Source organism: Erpetoichthys calabaricus, chromosome 5 (assembly GCF_900747795.2).
Source record: "Erpetoichthys calabaricus chromosome 5, fErpCal1.3, whole genome shotgun sequence".
Taxonomy (NCBI): Eukaryota; Metazoa; Chordata; class Cladistia; order Polypteriformes; family Polypteridae; genus Erpetoichthys; species Erpetoichthys calabaricus.
Genome location: NC_041398.2, coordinates 249,388,207 through 249,409,921, shown reverse-complemented (window position 1 = coordinate 249,409,921; position 21,715 = coordinate 249,388,207). Strand labels below are relative to the sequence as shown.

Genomic DNA, 21,715 nt, shown 5'->3' with positions numbered 1-21,715 from the left:
GCATTATCTAAAAAGGAGAAACCCTCATTTATAAAGGTTTGCTGCAGATGACTTAACTGAAAATAAATGAATAGTTCCTATGTGTATAATACATATTTATATCTATTTGACTTATGCCTTTATTCCACCAACTTACAACATCTGAGGTACAATTTGTTACATTACTTTTGTTTTTTGCAGCACAGGCAGGTGAAGTGACTTCCTCAGGGTCACACAGTGGCGTCAGTACCAGGATTTGAACTGACAAGCTCCGGGTTTACTGAAATATTACTGAACAAAGAAAAAAAATGAAAACGGGCAAATACGGCTATGCATACAAATGTCCATCCGTCCATTATCCAACCTGCCATATCCTAAATACAGGAGCCAATAAGTACACATATATATATACAGTATATATATGTGAATGTATGTATGTATATATGTATGTCTATATATATATATATATATATATATATATATATATGTAGATATGTAAATTTGTATATGTATATATATGTTTATGTGGATGTGTATATGTGTATATACGTATGTATATGTAGATATGTGTATATGTAGATATGTATATATATATATATGTATATGTATATATATGTTTATGTGTGTGTGTGTGTGTATATTATATATATAAAAGACAGCAACACTCATAACACAATTACATTGACAATCATGTTACGTTATTTTTAAAATGTTTCCTTTTTTTTTTTTCATAACCTCTTTAACACACTACTTCTCCGCTGCGAAGCGCGGGTATTTTGCTAGTATATATATATATTTATTTAATTTAATATCTTTGTGTTACAACTTTGACAGGAGCTTAATTAAATGACTTAATTAAGTACTTGATGAAAACAATCTGCAAAATATTTTACCATATGTTATCATATATACTGTATTTACCCGTGTACCACGCGCACATTTTTTCCCAAAAATTAGCATTAGAAAATCAGGTGCGCGTTATACACGAGGAAATGTAAATAACGTTTATTTACTTCTTCTGCTTGGTCTCTCTCTCTCTCTCTCTCTCTCTCTCGTTTTTGAATCAGTTGGGCGTCGTCATTCAGCATGGATAGTAGCGATTACGATTACGAGATTTTCTTTGTAAAAATTAGGGTGCACGTCTTATACGAGGGCACATGGTACACAAGTAAAAACGTGATTTATATATGCATATTACCAAATAATTAATTTAAATTAATTAATTCATACAAACAATCTGTAAAATATTTTACCATATGTTATCATATATATATTTTTTATCTACATATTACCAATTAATTTAAGTACTTAATTAAGTAATTGATACAGTCTGCAAAATATTTTACCATATATTACCATATATATATATATATATATATATATATATATATATATATATATATATATATATATATATATATATATATATATACACATTACCAAACCAATTTTTGCTCTGTGTCACATATATATTTTTATTGAATATAATATCTTAGTGTTTCAGAGCACCTTTCAGAGTGTAGGCCTCATGTTGGGTGTTTTGTTGTTTTTAATTCTTTTTACCCAACTTCCCCTGGCCCTTTGGGTATGAATTTACCGTTGATTTTTGGGGGGCTTCCTACCCCTGGGATTTTGATGATGGTGACATTAGTTTTTTTTGTTGTGAAAGTGTTTCTGTCACCATTTTTGAGTCCCTGTTGTCGATGCTGTAAACTGCCAACCCCAATGCAAGGGGCTAAAAGTTCTCATTGAGGTTGTATCCATGTCCAAGTTTACGGATTCTAAATAATAAAAACAAATCCTGGCTTTTTCTTTGTTTAGTGATCTTCAGGCTAAGAGCTTTTCTCTGGTATTTTCCACCGATTTTTTCATTCCCTGTGTTTTCAGTTGCTGTAATTCTCCATCTCTTGGTATTCGACCCATTTCTGTTTTTCGCCCACCGTCTTGTCTTCTGGTTACCTTATAAAACCCTTCATATTTTCCCATGCAGCCCGATATCTTACACCTTTTTTTTTTTTGAAGGCCTTTAGGCCACAATTATAACAACACCTGAAAAATGGAAGCTCCACAATTCTCCCTCGGTTGAGATGGTTTTGTCATGGATTTTGTCTTCTCGTGCTTTCATTTATGGAAACAAACTCACCAAAGGTTATGTTGTGTTTCTCCTTAGGGTCATGAAAGACCTGGAAGGCACCTACATCATTCAAGTGGCATGCGGAGACGACCATTGCCTGGCTTTGTCAAAAGGTACACGTTGGCGCTCTATCCTTTAACCCAACTTTGTTTTACTCTTTAAAAGCTGCTGTTATGCCCAGATGGCATGAGACTCCAGAGGGCAACTGGAGGGACAGAGACGTATCAAAAAAAAAACGTAGAGAACCAGGAGAACAACAATCAGTAACCGAAGCTAAGAATCACGAGACGAAGTCAGAAGGAGTGCAGAGAAACCAAACAAATGTAGTTGGATGGGGAAGCAGACCCCTGGATGACCTTTTATCCCATCACGTCGTGATTGACACGCCATGACCTTTAAGGACACACCCACTCCAGGACGGTCCTAGCAATGGGAATCAACAGTACCGCTGCCTGAATGATGATGATGATATAACGGCCCCAAATCACACATCACAGTTAAAGTATAACGAGATTTCAAAAGCAAACGAACCCAATGGATAACTAAGGGTTTAAAATCCCCCAACAGAAGCAAACCATTTTCAAAATGGGAGTCGCCGACAGCTGCTATAGACTTGTTCTGAATAACAGAAAATAATAACAGAATCCTTCCCTGTTATGCCAGCAACGATTAGCAAAATATTTTTAAGTTGAACCAGGAACAAAAAACGTGTCGAGACCGAGAGATCGAGAAAGGCAAAAATCACTCAAAAACGAACCAGCAAAGGGTCCTCGCCAAAAAAAAACGGACTACTGAGAAATTTTGTTTTGGGAATAGATTATTCAACAAAGAAGGGTTTCGCATCTGCAGATTTGGATGGAGACGTACTCAGAATTAAATCCTAATAATCCATGTTGTTGTAATCCAGAGGTCCAAACCTTCAAGGATGCACTACTAATGGTGCGAGTCGCTGACCGCGGTGTCCAAAAAAAAATTGGCAGTGACGTTGATGTAAAATAATTTACAACTGGCCTCAAACATTTTGATTCCTGTTCTTGAAAACCCCAAAAAGGAGTGTAAGGAGGTGACATTTGGTACCCAAACGCCTATAAAAAATTTTGAAACAACCCAGTTTGTGATGCTTCCATTTTAAATCTTTTTTACAGTAGATGGAAGTGGACAGGGTAGAGTGACGGCACAGCAGGTGGCGCTGCCTTCTCTCAGGAGTTGGCATGTTCTCCTTGGGTTCCTTTTTGGACTTGTTGTGTCACGGAGTGGAAAGTTGGCAGACCACTGGGTTGGCAAGGTGGGGGATGAACGACCAGGAGATGAACGAAGTAACAAAAACAAAGTGGGGATCAGAAGCAGAAAGACGAGAAACCAAATCAGAAGAAGTCGAAGGCAAGGCAGCAGCCGTGAAAGGGTTTATTTTAGGGTTCATAAATTTGGTCAGCGATTGCCAAGTGACGCCGGCCGTTGTGTCTGCGACATCACACCTTGTGACTTGTGGGATGTGTGCCACATGGTACTGGCAGGTATGGGTTTGATGTGTCAGATTGGCAGTGGATGTGCCTCATTGTGCTGTGTCCGACTATGACGGTACATTGGACTGAACTGGCACAGGCTCACCCATGGCCCCAGTGCTAAGTGGGTTCAATAAACAGCTGGACAAACGTATTCAATGTTGTAAAAGTTTCATTCTAATAAGTCGTGTATTTCCAATGTGTGCAGATGGCAGGGTGTTTGCCTGGGATGACAATCGGATTCATTCTGGAAGTGTCCTCCTTCAGTCTCTCTGTGGTGTGCCAGTGGCTCAGATCGCAGCGGGTGGGAATCACAGCTTTGTTCTCTCCGTGTCGGGCGCCGTATACGGCTGGGGGAGAAACAATGCTGGCCAGCTGGGACTTGGTGACACCAACGGTAAGGAACTGTTTTATACTTGTAGAGTTCATTTCAGTTCATGCCTAGCAGTGTATGTGACGTCACCTCTGACTCCCTGACCTGTGCCTGTCCTGTTCTTCTTGTTTTCCAGACCGAGTCACCCCAGTATTAGTGACCTCCCTGGAGTTCAAAGGGGTGTCGTTCATATCTTGTGGCGACGAGCACACGGCTGTTCTAACAAAGGTCAGTGGGCTCCGTTCTTTTGAATCATCGTCAGCTGCTGAACGTCACCAAAGTAACCCGAGCGCTCAGATAGGCAGGCCTGGCTTCGTCACAGTCTGGGCAGCGTCTGCTTATTCTCCTCGTGTTTGTGGGGGTCTACTTTGAATTTCCTTCCGTGGGTGAAAAACCATTCAGTATGTCTGGCAGCTCTAAACTGGGATGGCACAAGTGCTTCTTCTGGTGGGTTGGCATCCCTGGATGGATGGGTGGGTGACGGAAGCTTAAATGTGAGTGAATGTGTCATGCAAAGGCCTGGTGCCCACTTCAATGCTTGGTCAAGGGCAAAAACAATGGATAGTCTCCCCGTGAGGCGCTATATGGGCATATAGCCATTGGCATAAAGGAGCCTCAGTCACATGTCCTCGACCCACGTCTGCTGAATCCCTCGTTGGATGAAAGTGGTGTGTCAGAGAGGGGCTGTGGGACTGTGAATTATGTACTGTGCGTGTTTCTGGTTTTTATTTTAATTTAGTGTTTTCTTCTTTAATATTCATTTTCTATTTTTTCTTCTGTTTGTTATGATTGGATTCTTGTTTAAATTGTTTTGTGCACTTTTTCATTTTGTGGTCTACTGGGTGTTTTTTCTAAAGTTTTCAGACCCATGGTGTCCATTTTTTGCAAATTTTTACTTACAGGCTTTATGAAAACTTGAATATTTGTTTTTTACGTTATTACTTGACACCATTGTGTTTGGACAACAGGCTCCGCCATTTTGTGGATTTTGTGTTGTTTGTTAACAAAGCTACATTTCCCACAATTCACAGGGAAAGGTCAAGTTTGACGTCATTTACGAGACCGTTTAAGGTTTGTCCTTTTTAGTTTGAATTTATCTGGGATATATATATATATATATATATATATATATATATATATATATATATATATATATATATATATATATATATATATATATATATATATATATATATTGTGGCGGACGGCTGGGGATCATGCCCAGCCGGGATACCTGGAAGGACTGAGAGAGGGACAATACCTCCCCTGGGCCATGAGACGGCAGCCTCCCTGGTCTGCATGGGGGCCACGGGTTCAGAGCTTAGAAGTTCAACCCTGTTGGGGCCCGCGGCCACCACCAGGGGGTGCCCGGAGGATCATGGAGCCATGGACTGGAGGAGATTCCAGACACACCCAGAGTGTTTTTCGGGTGCTCAGGCGGCACTTCCCCCACACTAGGAAGTGCCGCTGGAAGATCATCACGGAGCACCTGGAGCACATCTGGGGTGTTATTAAAGGGGCCGCCTCCCTCCATTCAGGAGGATGGAGCTAGCGAGTGGAGGAGTGAGGGCGGCAGTAAAGAGAAGAGTAACGGAAGGAGGAAGAAAAGGACTGAGCTATCATTGTGGTGATTAGTGTGCCGTGTGTACTGTGCTTAAGAAAAGAACTGTAAAAAAACGGGTGTGTTTGTGGACATCTGGTGTCGTGTCTGTCTTTGTCCAGGCATCTTTCACAATATATCCTGATAGTTTATATGTTACTATATACATATATACAGTACTAACTGACTAATCCCCCATGGCTTTGCCCACATATCACTGCACAACAAAGTTTTTGCTTCTTGAACCCTGTTGGGTGTTTCTTGTAGATTTTTGGGTACGGATCACGAATATCACATCACAATTTTCCCATCACGTACCGTTTCAGTTTTTTTCTTGTATTTGTATCCAAACATTTTCGCTCCCGTATGCAACTTATCAACAACGGTTTGTGCAGCCTGGGAATGTCCAGACATGGAATCAGGGCAGGTTGGCATCTGTTCTGTGGAAGTTGCCATCCTGGGCAGGTCTGAAGGAGCTTGACGCTGTCTCACACGCTATAAAGATGGCCTGCATACAGCGATCCTGCTCATCTGGTTAATCTCGATAGTCAGTGTGTATGTAGAGTATCTGTAGCGATAGAACAATAAGTAAGCTCGACGCTATAGACATTTTGGTGTCTCATCGATGTCGTCACAGCCGCGATACATTCTGCTATATCTGTGTGTGGCGCCTCAGAGACGTTGGATGACTGCTGTTGTGAAGAAAGCTTATCATCTGTATTTCAGCTGGTGATCAAGACAAGGAATGGGCGCCTGACATTAGCTGTGCGACATGTGCTGTCAGTCTGAGAGCCTGGCTCAGAGGCCCTCGAAAGACGATGCCGTTTGCTGTTCCGATGATATGGCGAGAACAGAAAGACCATGTGATGGACTGTTACTTCTGTTTGACTAATGTGTCTGGTCACTCTGTCAAAAACAAGAAGTCAACTGAATCTCCTACTCTGCCTTCAGCAACGAGACCCGTGCCACATGACGACAGTCTTCCAATTCTGACACCACCAGAGGATTAGACCTTAGATGAACCAGATGAAGAAACTGCAATGCAGGGTATTGACAGTGACACTGACCCGGATTTTGACCCGTGCTCATCAGGCGACCCACATGTGATAACACAGTCTGAATTGAACGATTTGGTCAGAGATTTGGGTCTGTCAAAAACAAAAGCCAAGCTGCTGGGTTCGAGACTGCAGGAATGGTGTTTGCTGTCACCAGGTATGACAATGTCTGTGTTTCGAGGCCGACATCAGGATATAACCACATTTTTTGCACAAGTCGACAGTCTCAGTTTCTGTTGTGACATTGAAGGATTGTTCTCAGTCTTGGGTTGTGATCACAATAGAAGAGTGGCGTCTCTTCATTGATTCATCAGTGTTAAGCCTGAAAGCTGTTCTGCTACACAATAGCAACGTTTATCCTTCAGTACCTGTTGGCTATGCAGCACACATGAGAGAAACGTACGAGAATATGGAACTGGTGCTGAAGCACGTCCAGTATAGCAGGTACAACTGGAATACCTGTGGAGATCTTAAAGTCATTGCTCTGTTACTAGGACTGCAGCTCGGCTCTACAAAGTATTGTTGTCTCATCTGTGAATGGGACAGCCGTGCCAAAGAGTCGCACTATTCTCGACAGAACTAGCCACCCCGTAAAAAGTTACTGCCAGGACAGAAAAATGTGGCACATGAATCGCTTGTCGACCCGGCAAAGATATTTTTGCCTCCTCTTCACATAAAACTGGGACCCTTGAAGAATTTCATGAAAGCACTGAACGAGGAAGGTGAAGGTTTCTGTTATTTAAGACAGACGTTCCCAAGAATAACTGACGCCAAGATCAAAGAGGGCATTTTTGTTGGCCCTCAGATCAGAGATGTTATGAGTGACAAGCGGTTTGAAGATCTGTTAGTTGGGCCTGGAAAGCCTTCAAAGACATTGTTGGCAATTTTCTGGGTAATTACAGAGCCCCAAACTACAGTCAGCTGGTAGACAAACTTCTCAAAGCATACAAGACAATGAAGTGCAGCATGGCACTCAAGATTCATTTCCTCCACTCACACTTGGACTCCTTCCCCGCAAATCTTGGTGCTGTCAGTGATGAACACGGCGAAAGGTTTCACCAGGACATTGCTACGATGGAGAGACGATACCAGGGCAACTGGAATCCGTCAATGCTTGCTGACTACTGTTGGACACTGCAATGTGATGCACCAGACATTGAATACAAAAGAAAATCAGGAGCAAAACAATTCAATTTAATAGCTTATGTGAAACATAAACGGGACTAAATACGTTATTGTCAGGAAACATATAAATGTCTATTTCTCAGAGTTTCTAAGTGATGCAGTAAAACCAAAACTAGATTTGTGCATACCCAGTAGGTCACAATCAGCAAACACTTTTCAGGAAGCAAAACTTTCAAAAATATTGTTGTGCGGTGTTATTAGTGAAACAGGACAGTGAGGAGGGCCCTACCTGGCTCCCCACTCCTGACATCAGGCTTCCCCCTCCCCTCAGACCACAGTCCCTGTCTCAGGTTAGCACAAATATAATCACTCCTGCAAGAGAACTCTGATACTTCGCACGATGAGAGAAGTCGCAAAATCAACCAGAAACCCGATCTAAATCCGTTAAGTCGTTCTCTCATTTGCTAGCTAAGTGACAGTAAGATATGTTCAGAGGCCCCGTCCCCCTCCCCTTGGCCCGTTGCGTCTCTCTTGGATTTGCTCAAATAAATCGGTGCCACAAGCAAACTCTGATACTTAGCATGATGAGAGAAGTCGCAAAATTAACCGAAATGTTCAAGCAAATTCTAGAAATAAACCCATTCTAAATCCATTAAGTCGTTCTCTCATGAAAGCAGACAGACAGATAGACGTTAGATTTTATACATATAGAGATGTATAGTGCTAATTTATTGCACACTAGACAAAGAGCCCGTTTCGACAACGTAAGATGAAACAGGCACGAGTGGAATAGTATAATATATAATAAGTACTAGCAAAATACCCGTGCTTCGCAGCGGAGAAGTAGTGTGTTAAAGAGGTTATGTAAACATATATATATACATATACATATATATACATATCTACATATACATATATATATATATACATATACACATCCACATATATATACATATCAACATATATATACACATACATATACACACATACATAAACACACACATATACATATATACATACATACATAGTGCGTTGTAACACGGGCTGTGATTGTTACATGGGAGAGAGACGAAAAATCACAGCTTCCCGCTTTCTAATCGGGCCTGTGATTGGTGCTTTGACTGATGCCCAGATCCCACAGTATGTCCCCTTAGGAGAGGCGTTAGGCGAGTGTAATTGAATAGCGGTGCTGCAAGTTTAGCTTTACACCTGTTTTTAAGGCTTATTGACTGAAAGGGGCTTTCATGAAAAAGTTAGGGCTTTGCTACAGGATACACCCTCCACAAGTTAAGGAAGTAAAAATAAAAGTATATATTTCTGTTTTATTTAAACCTTTTAAGTTTGTATGCGGGTAGTATGGTGGCGCAGTGAAAGGTGCCAGTTAGGAGACCCGGGTTCACTTCCCTGCGTGGAGTTTGAATGTTCTCCCCGTGTCTGTCTGGGTTTCCTCTGGGTGCTCCGGTTTCCTCCCACAGTCCAAAGACATGCAGGTTAGGTGCATTGGCGATTCTAAATTGTCCCTGGTGTGTGGGTGTGTGTGGGTGTGTGCCCGGGGTTTGTTTCCTGCCTTGTGCCCTGTGTTGGCAGGGATTGGCTCATGTATTTAGGATATAGCGGGTTGGATAATGGATGGATGGACATTTGTATGCATAGCCCCATTTGCCCATTTTCATTTTTTTTCTTTGTTCAGTAATATTTCAGCAAACCCGGAGCTTGTCAGTTCAAATCCTGGTACTGACACCACTGTGTGACCCTGAGGAAGTCACTTCACCTGCCTGTGCTGCAAAAAACAAAAGTAATGTAACAAATTGTACCTCAGATGTTGCGAGTTGCTGGAATAAAGGCATAAGTCAAATAGATAAATATGTATTATACACATAGGAACTATTCATTTATTTTCAGTTAAGTCATCTGCAGCAAACCTTTATAAATGAGGGTTTCTCCTTTTTAGATAGTGCAAACTGTTTCTTCTTCATTGACGTTTTCTCTTGGAGAGCTTTTTTCATTTCATTGAAAATTAAAGCAGCAGCTGCCAAAATATGTAGCTTTCTTATTAATTTTTCAACATTGTGTAAAATAACTATAAAGTAACATAAAAGGTTTAAGTACTGGTTATCCTTTTACACTAAAATATTACTAAAGAGATACAAAAAAAGTAAAATGCATATGTTGTTTTTTTTTAAGGAGATTAAATATTACTGAAGAAAGAAAAAAAAACCTAAAACAGCCAAATGGGGCTATGCATACGAACTTAAAAGGTTTAAATAAAACAGAAATATATATTTTATTTTTACTTCCTTAACTTGTGGAGGGTGTATCCTGTAGCAAAGCCGTAACTTTTTTCATGAAAGCCCCTTTCAGTCAATAAGTTTTAAAAACAGGTGTAAAGATATTGACAATAAGCTACGCAAACCCACCAAGACATGGAATCGTTTAAATCAAGGCGCGAGTCGAAAAACACCATCCCATACTATTAGTTAACGATTATCACATTTCTATATGTATTGTAAGCATACAATACAACTGATAATATGTTGCGCTTATTTATCTGGTGTACCGACATTTTTGCGCGTTTAACGGCTGAAATCTAACGTGGTTTGTGCCCTTCAGAATGAAAACAGTTTGCATTTACCTTTTTCATAAAAAGCGAGCTTTTAAGCCTGAGAGATCACCCCGTAAATGCACACGTTTAATTCTTTATCACTTCAAACAACTGAACTATCCAGAACATTTCAGGCATACATCCAGCATTCAAACTATGTATAAAAAGCACAACTGTTAAAGGAATTCAGCATTTCTTAATTGAAAATGTTCCTTTAATCCTCAACATGTCTCAATGAGTCGTTCTGGTGGTTTTACTTGACATTTTGATCTTCTGGTTAATTGTGTTTGCAGTTGAGATGTTCTTTCCTGATTTATACTTGTTTTCTCGTTAATATTTGTTTCGCTGGTGTTAGTGTTCTGATTAGAGGTTATCGGTCCTTTGATGTCTTGACGGTTTCTTCTTAGAACAGCTCCTATTACACAATTCCGTCACATACTGGTCTATTGTTTCGCCGCTTTTCTGGAAACATGTAAAAAAACTTGTGCCGCTCAAACGTCACATTGCGCTTTGGGTTGCAATACGTTTCGAATTTTTCAACTATTTTGTTCAATTTCATATTGTCTCCATCTTCTTCAAACTGAAAATTGTTATACACCTCTAGCGCCTTTTTGCCAATTACATGTAGAAGCATAGACGCTTTCATTTTTTCACTTTTCCTATCTGCTTCAATCGCAGCAAGATACAACTCGAATCTCTGTTTAAATCTTTTCCAATTTTCAGCTACATTTCCCTTTAACTGGAGATTTGGTGGGGGCTGTAATCCTAACATATTTTTTTTTCTCTTTTGCTAGAACGTCTTAGCGCTTTCTGATCACGTTTTCGGGTTACTCACAGACACGCAACTCGTTCAAAAGCTGAACCTCTTCTTCAGATTCCTCTTCCAATCCGCCACTTCTGACACCATGTAGTGATCTTGTTAGGTTCATAGTTTAATCAATACACAGGATTGAAAGATATAATAACTTTTTAATAGACAGACTTTAGAGACATTTACTGTACAAGTTACTAATCGTTCTTTAGTTCACGCCCATTCTCCTACTTGCGTCGGCATTCACAGGCATTACTAATCATTCTGTAAGTATCCCTTAATAGACCTTACTAATCAACTATCATTACAAAATCCAACGTGGTTTGTGCCCTTCAGAATGAAAACAGTTTGCATTTACCTCTTTAATAAAAGGCGAGCTTTTAAACCTGAGAAATCACCCCGTAAATGCACACGTTTAATTGCACATGTGTTAATATGTATGCTTACACAGTATTAAAAGACACTCAAAAATTAATGTCATTTACCTTCGTTCCCGCGTTTGACTCGTGCTGTAAATCTCTTCCTTGTTTTTAGTTCAAGTGATTACGTAGGAGGCGTGATGACGCGATACGTGACTCCGCCTCCTCCATTAGAGTATATAGACAAAAAACAGGTTCCAGTTATGACCATTACACGTAGAATTTCGAAATGAAACCTGCCTAACTTTTGTAAGTAAGCTGTAAGGAATGAGCCTGCCAAATTTCAGCCTTCCACCTACACGGGAAGTTGGAGAATTAGTGATGAGTGAGTCAGTCAGTCAGTCAGTCAGTGAGTCAGTGAGTCAGTGAGGGCTTTGCCTTTTATTAATTAGTATAGATAAGCACCACAAACCTGATATAGGTGTATTGAATGAATGCGTAATTAGGCCTCGAGCTGTAGTTGAAATCGCCTTTCAGGCCTCTAGAGCTTTAATCGAAGTCGCCTTTCTCTTTGAATTTTCGCGCCCGTAAATCCGCCGCCTGCCGCGATGTCGGTCTTGTAAGGTTTTTCGGGCAGCTGCGCAGAAGGCGACTGCGCATTCGGCTTCGGACGGACGTGAGTGAGTGAGGAGACTGGCGAATTATGTATTAACATTTATTTCTGGAGCACATTATCATACAAATGCTGTAGCTCAAAGTGCTTTACAAGATGAAGAAAGAAAAAGGAAAAATAAGATTTTGGGCGACTGATACTAAGTAACACGCCACTGGGCGTTCCACCTAACATCAATGATCTCAATCAGTCCTCCTGGTTTTCAGGCTTCACATTAAAGAATTAAATGATGCTGATGGTCATGTGGACCTCTGGCCTTCAATCCATCAATGGAGGGACTGCACGGTGCCCTGATCAGGTGGTGATGGCGCAGATCGCCACATATTTTATTATTTTATTTATTGCTATTTTTCGGCCATTTCTCGTGTTTTCTTTGTTTTTATTGTTCCATTCTCGTCTTTTATTGTTTGAGGCTGTGGTTTCGATGCAGTGGTTTAGCCACTTTTAAATTGACCCTTAACCAGCACAGGTGGGAATCGAGCAATGGAGTACACTGAGGAAAAGAAATACGTCAAGATAGATGAAGATCCCACACAGACAGCACTGGGATTTGAACCCAGGACTCTGGAGCTGCTGTGAAGTTTTGTTGCCCACCCAAACTGTACAAGCTAAAGTTTGCCTTTTTTTTTCTCCTCCCAGCATGGCTTGGTGTTCACGTTTGGAGCCGGAGACCGTGGGCAGCTTGGGCACAACTCTACTAGAAATGAAGTGAGACCCCGGCTTGTCTCCGAACTCTGGGGACAGCCAGTGTCCCAGATTGCCTGTGGACGGTAAGTGTTGCGTGTCAGGCAGTGCCGCCCCTAGTGGTGCCTTTGTGGTCAGCAGTCCCATCTCCCTGTACGGCGCTTTCTCAGAGGCTGCAGACCCCTTCATGTTTTTCACATTTTGTTCCTGTTGCAGCCTCGTGCTAAAATCTTTTAAGTTCATTTTTTCCCTCATCAAGCAACACTCAACACCCCAGAATGACCAGAATGAGTGAAATTTTAAGAATTTTTTACAAATTTATTAAAATAAAACACTGACATCTCCCACATGTTTTCCGACAATTTGTGCTGACACATGAAATTGGCTCATCCCCTCCTATTGGTCATCTATGAGATGTTTCTACAGCTTGTCTGGAGACCACCTGTGATCAGCTAATTTTTCTGGACCTGATTAAGAAGGACACACATCTGTCTTAAGAAGGTCCCACAGGTGAGCAAAAAATGGGCCATGAGGTGGAAGGATTTATCTGCAGAGCTCAGAGACAGGATTGGGGTTGAGGGGCTGACCCGAGGAAGGCTGGTGGCACTGAGGCTTCCCAAGAGCACAGTGGCCCCCCATACGTCTTAAATGGAAGCTCTTCTTAGAGCTGCCCATCCCAAATGAGCCATCAGGGCAGAAGAGCCTTGGTAAGCGAGCTCTTGGCTTGTGATGGTCCCTTTTGTCCCCTTGTCCTGTCCCACTTGTTCCCAAACGGTCCCCCAGGCTGATGTTTACTCAATTATGTGGACCTCCTTTGTAAGTCGCTTTAAATTTAAGAGTCTGCCCATCTCACAAATGTAAACTGATTTGTATTGCATACTTCACTTTGCCCACTAGGCCAACCGAGAAGCCCGAGCCAACGACATTCTGGTTTTGTCTTCCTCTCTTGCAGCCGCCACACTCTGGCTCTGACGCACGCCACCGGGAAGCTGCACACTTTTGGATGCGTCCACCATAAGCAGCTGGGAAGGAGGACAGCCGGCAGTCAGAGCGTCCCAATGCCAGTCAAACTGCCATCAGGTATGACAGCCTCCTGCCAGCACGCTGTGAACATCTGATGGCTCTTAACATAAAGCGCACTGAGCGAAGCGTTCTTGTTAGGAATCTCGATTACAATTTACATTGAAACGGAGGAACTGGCATTGTTACGGAATTTTAGGATAATCCTTTGCGGTGTCCATTTGTGTTGTGGACTTGAATACTCCACTATGGGGGCAAGCAGCCTGTTCAGGTGGCAGCGGAAAAGTGAGACTCCTGTACCTTTAATAAGAATACATTTTACTTATATAGCGCCTTTCCCACACTCAAGGCGCTTTGCACGCCGAGACACTCCGAGGTCACCTGACACGTGCCTCACTGGGATTGATGGATGACAGTTAGAGCTGGAGCACCAGGAACACTCCACCCAAAAATAACCATCATTTGTTACTGTCGACTTTAGTCACCCCGTGTACTTTGTAGTGATGGCCGAGATATTTTTAATCTCTGTAATCACGCAAAACAAGATAAAAGTATTTATGCTTCAATGGATGGTGGCCCACGCTGGTGACTGCAAGCAATAGCACTACGCCCATGAGAAGAATACCAAATTACTCGTGTCGCGCACTCCACGCAAAGCCATACAGTCGAATACTCGAAACGTGCAAAACATCTTCATGTTTCGCTAGCGTCTTGTTTTTGTTGATTCCGTAAATAAAATGTAAGGAGCCCACAACTCCAAACCGTGCCACTCGGAAATCACACTTTTGAATGGAGGACCCGCCTCTCCTACTCATTCATTGGCCGAGAGTCCTGTCTTCAATTCAAACAAACGCTCTGAATGACGGGAAAGGACGCCTTTCCTGTTTGTCCTTCTGCATGGAGTTTTAAGAGGGAGGATCAAACTGTAAAGGCAACTTATCCATTAATACGGGTAACTGTGAGCAGATGAGCAGGACAACAGCATTTATTTCTATAGCACATTTTCATACAAAAAAGTAGCTCAAAGTGCTTTACATAATGAAGAAAAGAAAAATAAAAGACAAAGTAAGAAATTAAAATAAGACAACATTAGTTAATATAGAATAAGAGTAAGGCCCAATGGCCAGGGGGGACAGAAAAAACAAAAAAAACTCCAGACAGCTGGAGAGAACAAATAAAATCTGTAGGGGTTCCAGGCCACGAGACCACCCAGTCCCCTCTGGGCATTCTACCTCACATAAATGAAATAGTCCTCTTTGTAGTTAGGGTTCTCACGGAAGGACTTGATGATGATGGTCATGCAGACTTCTGGCTTTTAATCCATCACTGTAGGAACATCACGGTGCTTTGAGTAGATGGTGGTGGTGCAAGTCGCCACCACCAAAAGGACACCGGAAAAGGAAACAGAAGAGAGAGTAGGAGTTAGTACGGATTTTAGAGCCACCATGAATAGTTATTATAATGAATTGGATATACAGAGTATCAGGATTAAATTAAAGTGAAGTTATGAGAAGGCCATGTTACAGTAATGTGTTTTCAGTAGTTTTTTAAAGTGCTCCACTGTATTAGCCTGGCGAATTCCTACTGGCAGGCTATTCCAGATTTTAGGTGCATAACAGCAGAAGGCCGCCTCACCACTTCTTTTAAGTTTTGCTCTTGGAATTCTAAGGAGACACTCAGTTGAGGATCTAAGATTATGATTTGGAATATAAGGTGTCAGACATTCTGATATATAAGATGGGGCGAGATTATTTAAGGCTTTATAAACCATAAGCAGAATTTTAAAGTCAATCCTCAATGACACAGGTAACCAGTGTAGTGACATCAAAACTGGAGAAATGTGCTCAGATTTTCTTTTCCTGGTTAGGATTCTAGCAGCTGCATTCTGCACTCGTTGCAAACGATTGATGTCTTTTTTGGGTATTCCTGAGAGGAGTGCATTACAGTAATCTAGTCGACTGAAAACAAACACGTGAACTCATTTCTCAGCATTTAACTTTTGCTATGTTTCTTAAGTGAAAAAATGCTGTCCTAGTGATTTGATTAATATGTAGTTTCCCAACTGTCTGGTGACTCTTCACTGCAACCCAGTGCCTGTCTCACCTTCTCCCTAAACTCAACCTTGCAGTCTTCCTTTTTCAACTTCCACCATTTGATCCTTGGCTCTGCCCTCACTCTCTTCCTCTTCTTGATCTCCAACGTCATCCTACAGACCACCATCCTATGCTGATTAACTACACTTTCTCCTGCCACCACTTTGCAGTCTTCAATCTCCTTCAGATTGACTCTTCTGCATAGGATGTCATCTACCTGTGTGTATCTTCCTCCACTCTTGTACGTCACCCTGTGTTCCTCCCTCTTCTTAAAATACGTATTCACCACAGCCATGTCCATCCTTTTGGCAAAATCCACTATCCTCTGACCTTCTTCATTCCTCTCCTTGACACCATACCTACCCATCACCTCCTTGTTTCCTCTGTTCCCTTCACCAACATGTCCATTGAAATCCACTCCAATCTCCACTTTCTGTCCCTTGGGTACACTGTTCATCACTTCATCCAACTCACTCCAAAAATCTTCTTTCTCATCCATTGCACACCCAACTTGCAGGGCATATGCACTAACAACATTCATCATCACACCTCCAATTTCCAGCTTCATAATCATCACTCTGCCTGACACTCTCTTCACCTCCAAAACACTCTTGACGTACTGTTCCTTCAGAATAACCCCTACTCCATTTCTCTTCCTATCCACACTATGATAGAACAATTTGAACCCACCTCTGATCCACCTGGCCTTACTCCCCTTCCATTTAGTCTCTTCACACACAATATATCAACCTTCCTTCTCTCCATCATATCTGCTAACTCTCTCCTCTTACCAGTCATACTGCCAACATTCAAAGTTCTTACCCTCAGTTTCACTCTCTTTACCTTCCTCCTCTCCTCCTGCCTCCGGACACGTCTCCCCCTCGTCTTCTCCTTCTTCTTCTTTGGCCAACAGTAGCCCAATTTCCACCAGCACACTGTTGACTAATGGTACTGGTGGCAGTCATTGTTGACCCGGGGCTCGACCGATCTGGTATGGAAATTTGTATTGTTGTCCGCATATTGATTTGGAAAAATTTTACACCAGATGCCCTTCCTGATGTAACCCTCCCCATTTATCTGGGCTTGGGACTGGCGAGAAGAAACACACTGGTCTGTGCATCCCCTGTAGCTCGGTTGATTTTACTAATTAGTATATTATATAGTAATAAGTACCTCACAGGTCGCACAGTGGTAATGCTGCTGCTTTGCAGTAAGGGGATTGTGGATTCACTTCCCAGGTCCTCCCTCTCCCTGTGTGGAAAGCGGTATATAAATGTAAAGAATTATTATTATTAATTATGGTTTGACACCATACGGATTTTGAATTCTACAATCCTTTTTGTCCTTGTTCTTTGTTCTCCTGATTTAGATGCTTGCTTCATTATTTTTTCTTTGTGTCTTTTTTTCCATTCATTCTCATTTTTTCTTGTACTCTGGGCAGAATAATGATAGATAGATAGATAGATAGATAGATAGATAGATAGATAGATAGATAGATAGATAGATAGATAGATAGATAGATAGATAGATAGATAGATGTATGTGAAAGGCACTATATGATAGATAGATAGATAGATAGATAGATAGATAGATAGATAGATAGATAGATAGATAGATAGATAGATAGATAGATAGATAGATGTATGTGAAAGGCACTATATGATAGATAGAGAGATAGATAGATAGATAGATAGACATGAAAGGCACTTTATGATAGATAGATAGATGTGAAAGGCACTATATGAATGATAGATAGATAGATAGATAGATAGATAGATAGATAGATAGATAGATAGATAGATAGATAGATAGATGTGAAAGGCACTATATGATAGATAGATAGATAGACATGAAAGGCACTATATGATAGATAGATAGATAGATGTATGTGAAAGGCACTATATGATAGATAGATAGATAGATAGATAGACGTGAAAGGCACTATATGATAGATAGATAGATGTGAAAGGCACTATATGATAGATAGATAGATAGATAGATAGATAGATAGATAGATAGATAGACAGACATGAAAGGCAGTATATAATTGATAGATGTGTAAACCTCCAGTACCCCAAGTCCTCACACACTATGGCTGTCTGCAGATCCATTGCTGAAACCCAAATGCCATCAGCAGAGAGCACAATCCATTGGCCTTCTCTGATGAAGGTGTTCACCATGCTGATTTGAACTTGTGTGCGTGATGTTGATGGTCGACCAGATTGAACTTTGTCAGTTCCGCTTGTTCTTCCCACTTTAAATTTTTCTGCTCCTTCAGAAACGTCTCATTGAGTTGCTGTTTTCACTTTCATGCTGAGCTAACATGCATCTTTTGGTGAATTCCAGCAGGTTTCCCTCCCTCTGCCCAAACCAATGTCACGACGGCGTGTTGTTCAACGATGGCGCAGTCCTGGGGCGGGGCCTCCATGATCATGTGACCTTGGCTTCAACTAGACGAATGGCCAAGTGCTGTGTCACGTGTGTTCAAACTACCCATGAGCCATTGAGAACGTGTTGTGTTGTGTCAGCTTCTATCTTTTGCACTTTCTGTGTACAGTTCATGATGTGCTCTCATATTCTCAGCATTTTGCCAGTTTTTTGCACGTTCGGACGTGTGGATTGTGTGGCACAAGTTATGTTTTTTTTTCCATGGATGTGCTGTTGTTCAGAGTTGGTCAGCGCTGGTCCTCTTCAAATTAAATCTTTCCCACGTAATTCCAAACTGAAAACATGAGATTACATTTTTTTTTTCTTGGCCATAGACTCCATGGGGTCAGAAAGACATTCAAAAAGTATCATTTTTGGGTGGGGTGTCCCTTTAAAATAAAATCAAACAATGCCAGTGAGGCAGTGTGGCCCTCTGGTGGCTCTCTGGGTCCTGTGATGGACTGGCACATCCCTCCCAAGGTTGGTGTCCAATACCACTGGCTTAGGCTCCGCCCCCTACAACATTTGCATGTTCTGGAAACGGATGGATGGATGGATGGAGGCTCTTTGTGTCAAAATTGAACTCAACTGCCTTGTTAATTGTCTTCAAATAGTCAGACCTTCTGTTTTTGAATTCTTATTTGAAGTTTTGACTGAATGTGTTCCTTTTTTCTTTTATAGAAAAGAGATTTTCACTGATGGTGGACAGAATTTTTGCTGGAGGAGACCAGTCGTTCATTCTTTGTCTGGAGAAAAAGGTAATCAGCGTGAAAAACGAACACCGGGGTCTCTTCAGGGCCTCGGCCTGAACTCCTTCTTGAATGATCCGATTTGATCAAATTTAAAAATGGACAACCCATCCCACCCAGCGCTGTAACAGAACAGACCGCACACACACACACACACACACACACACACACAAACACACACAATGCAACTAACAAAAGTGGATTTAAACAAAATTAGAGAAAAATCCAACAACCTCAGTGTGGCAAATCCTCCAGCCTGAGCACAGTAACCGACGCACAACACACAAAGTACAATTGTTGCGTATTGATGTATATATTTGTTAATTCTGAATTATTATGTGTCATAGTTTTATAGAATTTCAGTTGTTTTGTTAACTCCTCCCAGGCGAATGCCAGCACCACGATCAGCTGATGCTGGTACCTCACGTTCATGTCGATGACTTGCATCAAAATCGGAATGTGACAAGTCAGAGTCCAACTCAGCGGTAATGTGCAAATAGTTTGCTTTATGCGTTCGCCTTGATCTCTCGCCAGACGTCGATGCCATTTTTGCTGTTGTTTGCTCCTCGCTACTCACACGAGTGCAGGGTAACCACAGTCAAACCAACTAAGCTAACTTTCCTTCTAGCAAAAAGAGTTCAATGAAAAAGTAACGGCGGGTTTTGTCACCGCTTACAGTTGATTGCCTCCGTTAACATGCCGCCCTGAAAGAGTTAATTACATTCTGTCCCTCTAATTGTGCTACCATCCCTTGTGTGTTGTGGGTGGAGCCCCAGGGGGTGGGGCCACCCTAAGGCCACTCCTTCTAAGCCCGCCCTCTGGCTATTTAAGGCCTGAGCTGAGATAACTGGAGGCTTTGTGTGTGTGCGTGTGCGTGTGTGGGTGTGTGAGTGTGTGTGTGAGTGTGGGTGTGTGGATGTGGGTGTGTATGTCTGCGTGTGTGTGTGTAGGTGGGTGTCTGTGCTTGGGTGTGTGTGTGTGTGTGTGTGTGTGTGCGTGTGTGTGTGTGTGTCTGTGTGTGTGTGAGTGTGGGTGTGTGGATGTGGGTGTGTATGTCTGCGTGTGTGTGTGTAGGTGGGTGTCTGTGCTTGGGTGTGTGTGTGTGGGTGGGTGTCTGTGCTTGGGTGTGTGTGTGTGTCTGTGTGTGTGTGGGTGTGGATGTGGTTGTGTGTGGGTGTGTGTGCGTGTGTGGGTGTAGCTGTGCTAATGTTTGTGATGCGTTATCTGTTGGAATGAAAAATGTAATGCATTTTATTACTACATGCATTACAAAATGCACTCCAGTAGATGGGACGCTGCAAACGTTAATGCTGAATATGTGGAGGTCTTTGATGATTTCTTCAATTCCAGTCTTAGACGGGTAGCACAGCTAGTTCATGATAATTGGATTTTATTTTTTTGAGTAATACCCTAGCAGAGGAGTCAAAGGCAGGTCATTTGGATAATACAAAATTTTAAGCGGTTTGCACCACCGCTAGGGATTTATCAGGTTCACGGATGTTCTTCCAAAGAAATCACCAGACCTTACCGAGGTCTTTCCTTTGGCCTGAATGGGGTCAGGTTGTCTTTGCTTTCAAAATCCAGCTTGTGTTTTTTCGCTTTCCAAAAACTTAATTCTTCTTCTTCTCCCCACAACTGTGTGGTAGGACATACGCAGTATGCAGTCGTACTGAGGGTAGTCATTTTAAGTGGGATTTATTCTGTAGGGGTGGCACAGTGGGTAGCGCTGTTGCTTCACAGTTAGGTGACCTGAGGTTCGCTTCCCAGGTCCTCCCTGTGTGGAGTTTGCATGTTCTCCCCGTGTCTGCGTCGGTTTCCTCCCACAGTCCAAAGACATGCAGGTCAGGTGCATTGGTGATCCTAAATTGTCCCTGGTGTGTGTGTGTGTGCCTTGCAGTGAGCTAGCCCCCTGCCCAGGGTTTGTCTCCTGCCTTGCACTCTGTGTTGGGTGGGATTGACTCCAGCAGCCCCCCCCGTAACCCTGTAGTTAGGATATAGCGGGTTGCATAATGGATGGATGGATTTATTCTGTATGCCCATTTCAAGTGGAGCTTTCACCCACCCACCTGTTGATCTGTCCATTTTTGTGAACTGGGGCCATGGGGTGTCGAGTGTTCACACCTTCACTTCACTTCACTTTCACTCCGCTTATCACAGTGAGGACCACAGCCCCCTGTCCTAAGTCACTTCCTTTAGCTCCTCCTGGGGGATTCCTAGATGCTTCCATGCCATCTGAGAGATATAAAACCAAACATATCTCGTCAGATTTCTCCTTGTGGATTGTGCCCGGTGGACCCCCCACATTTGAGGTGTCCAGTAAGCTTCCTATCTACACTACGTCCCCAAACCACCTCAGCTGGCCCAACTTGCAAGGTGTGAAACACCACAGACAGGCTGGCAGTTGTGTGGCCATCACAGTCCACCTGTGAAAGATCCAAATCTTCTACTGGGACCATCAAGGCCACAGTGGGAGCCCAAGGTGCACATGGCACACCAGTGAGGGTCTTTTCTGTTTTTCCTGCCCTCACA

General features: G+C 42.2%; 1 protein-coding gene across 1 annotated transcript in view; it reads left to right on the top strand.

Annotated features, from left to right (window-relative positions):
- Window positions 1-21,715, top strand: part of LOC114652382 (probable E3 ubiquitin-protein ligase HERC4) — a 71,742-nt gene that overhangs the window by 13,452 nt on the left and 36,575 nt on the right. The window contains exons 3-8 of the mRNA XM_028802754.2: window positions 2,150-2,226; window positions 3,824-4,012; window positions 4,125-4,216; window positions 12,853-12,983; window positions 13,850-13,977; window positions 19,119-19,195. Of these exons, the coding sequence (XP_028658587.2) occupies window positions 2,150-2,226; window positions 3,824-4,012; window positions 4,125-4,216; window positions 12,853-12,983; window positions 13,850-13,977; window positions 19,119-19,195 (694 nt within the window). The remainder of the gene's footprint in view (window positions 1-2,149; window positions 2,227-3,823; window positions 4,013-4,124; window positions 4,217-12,852; window positions 12,984-13,849; window positions 13,978-19,118; window positions 19,196-21,715) is intronic.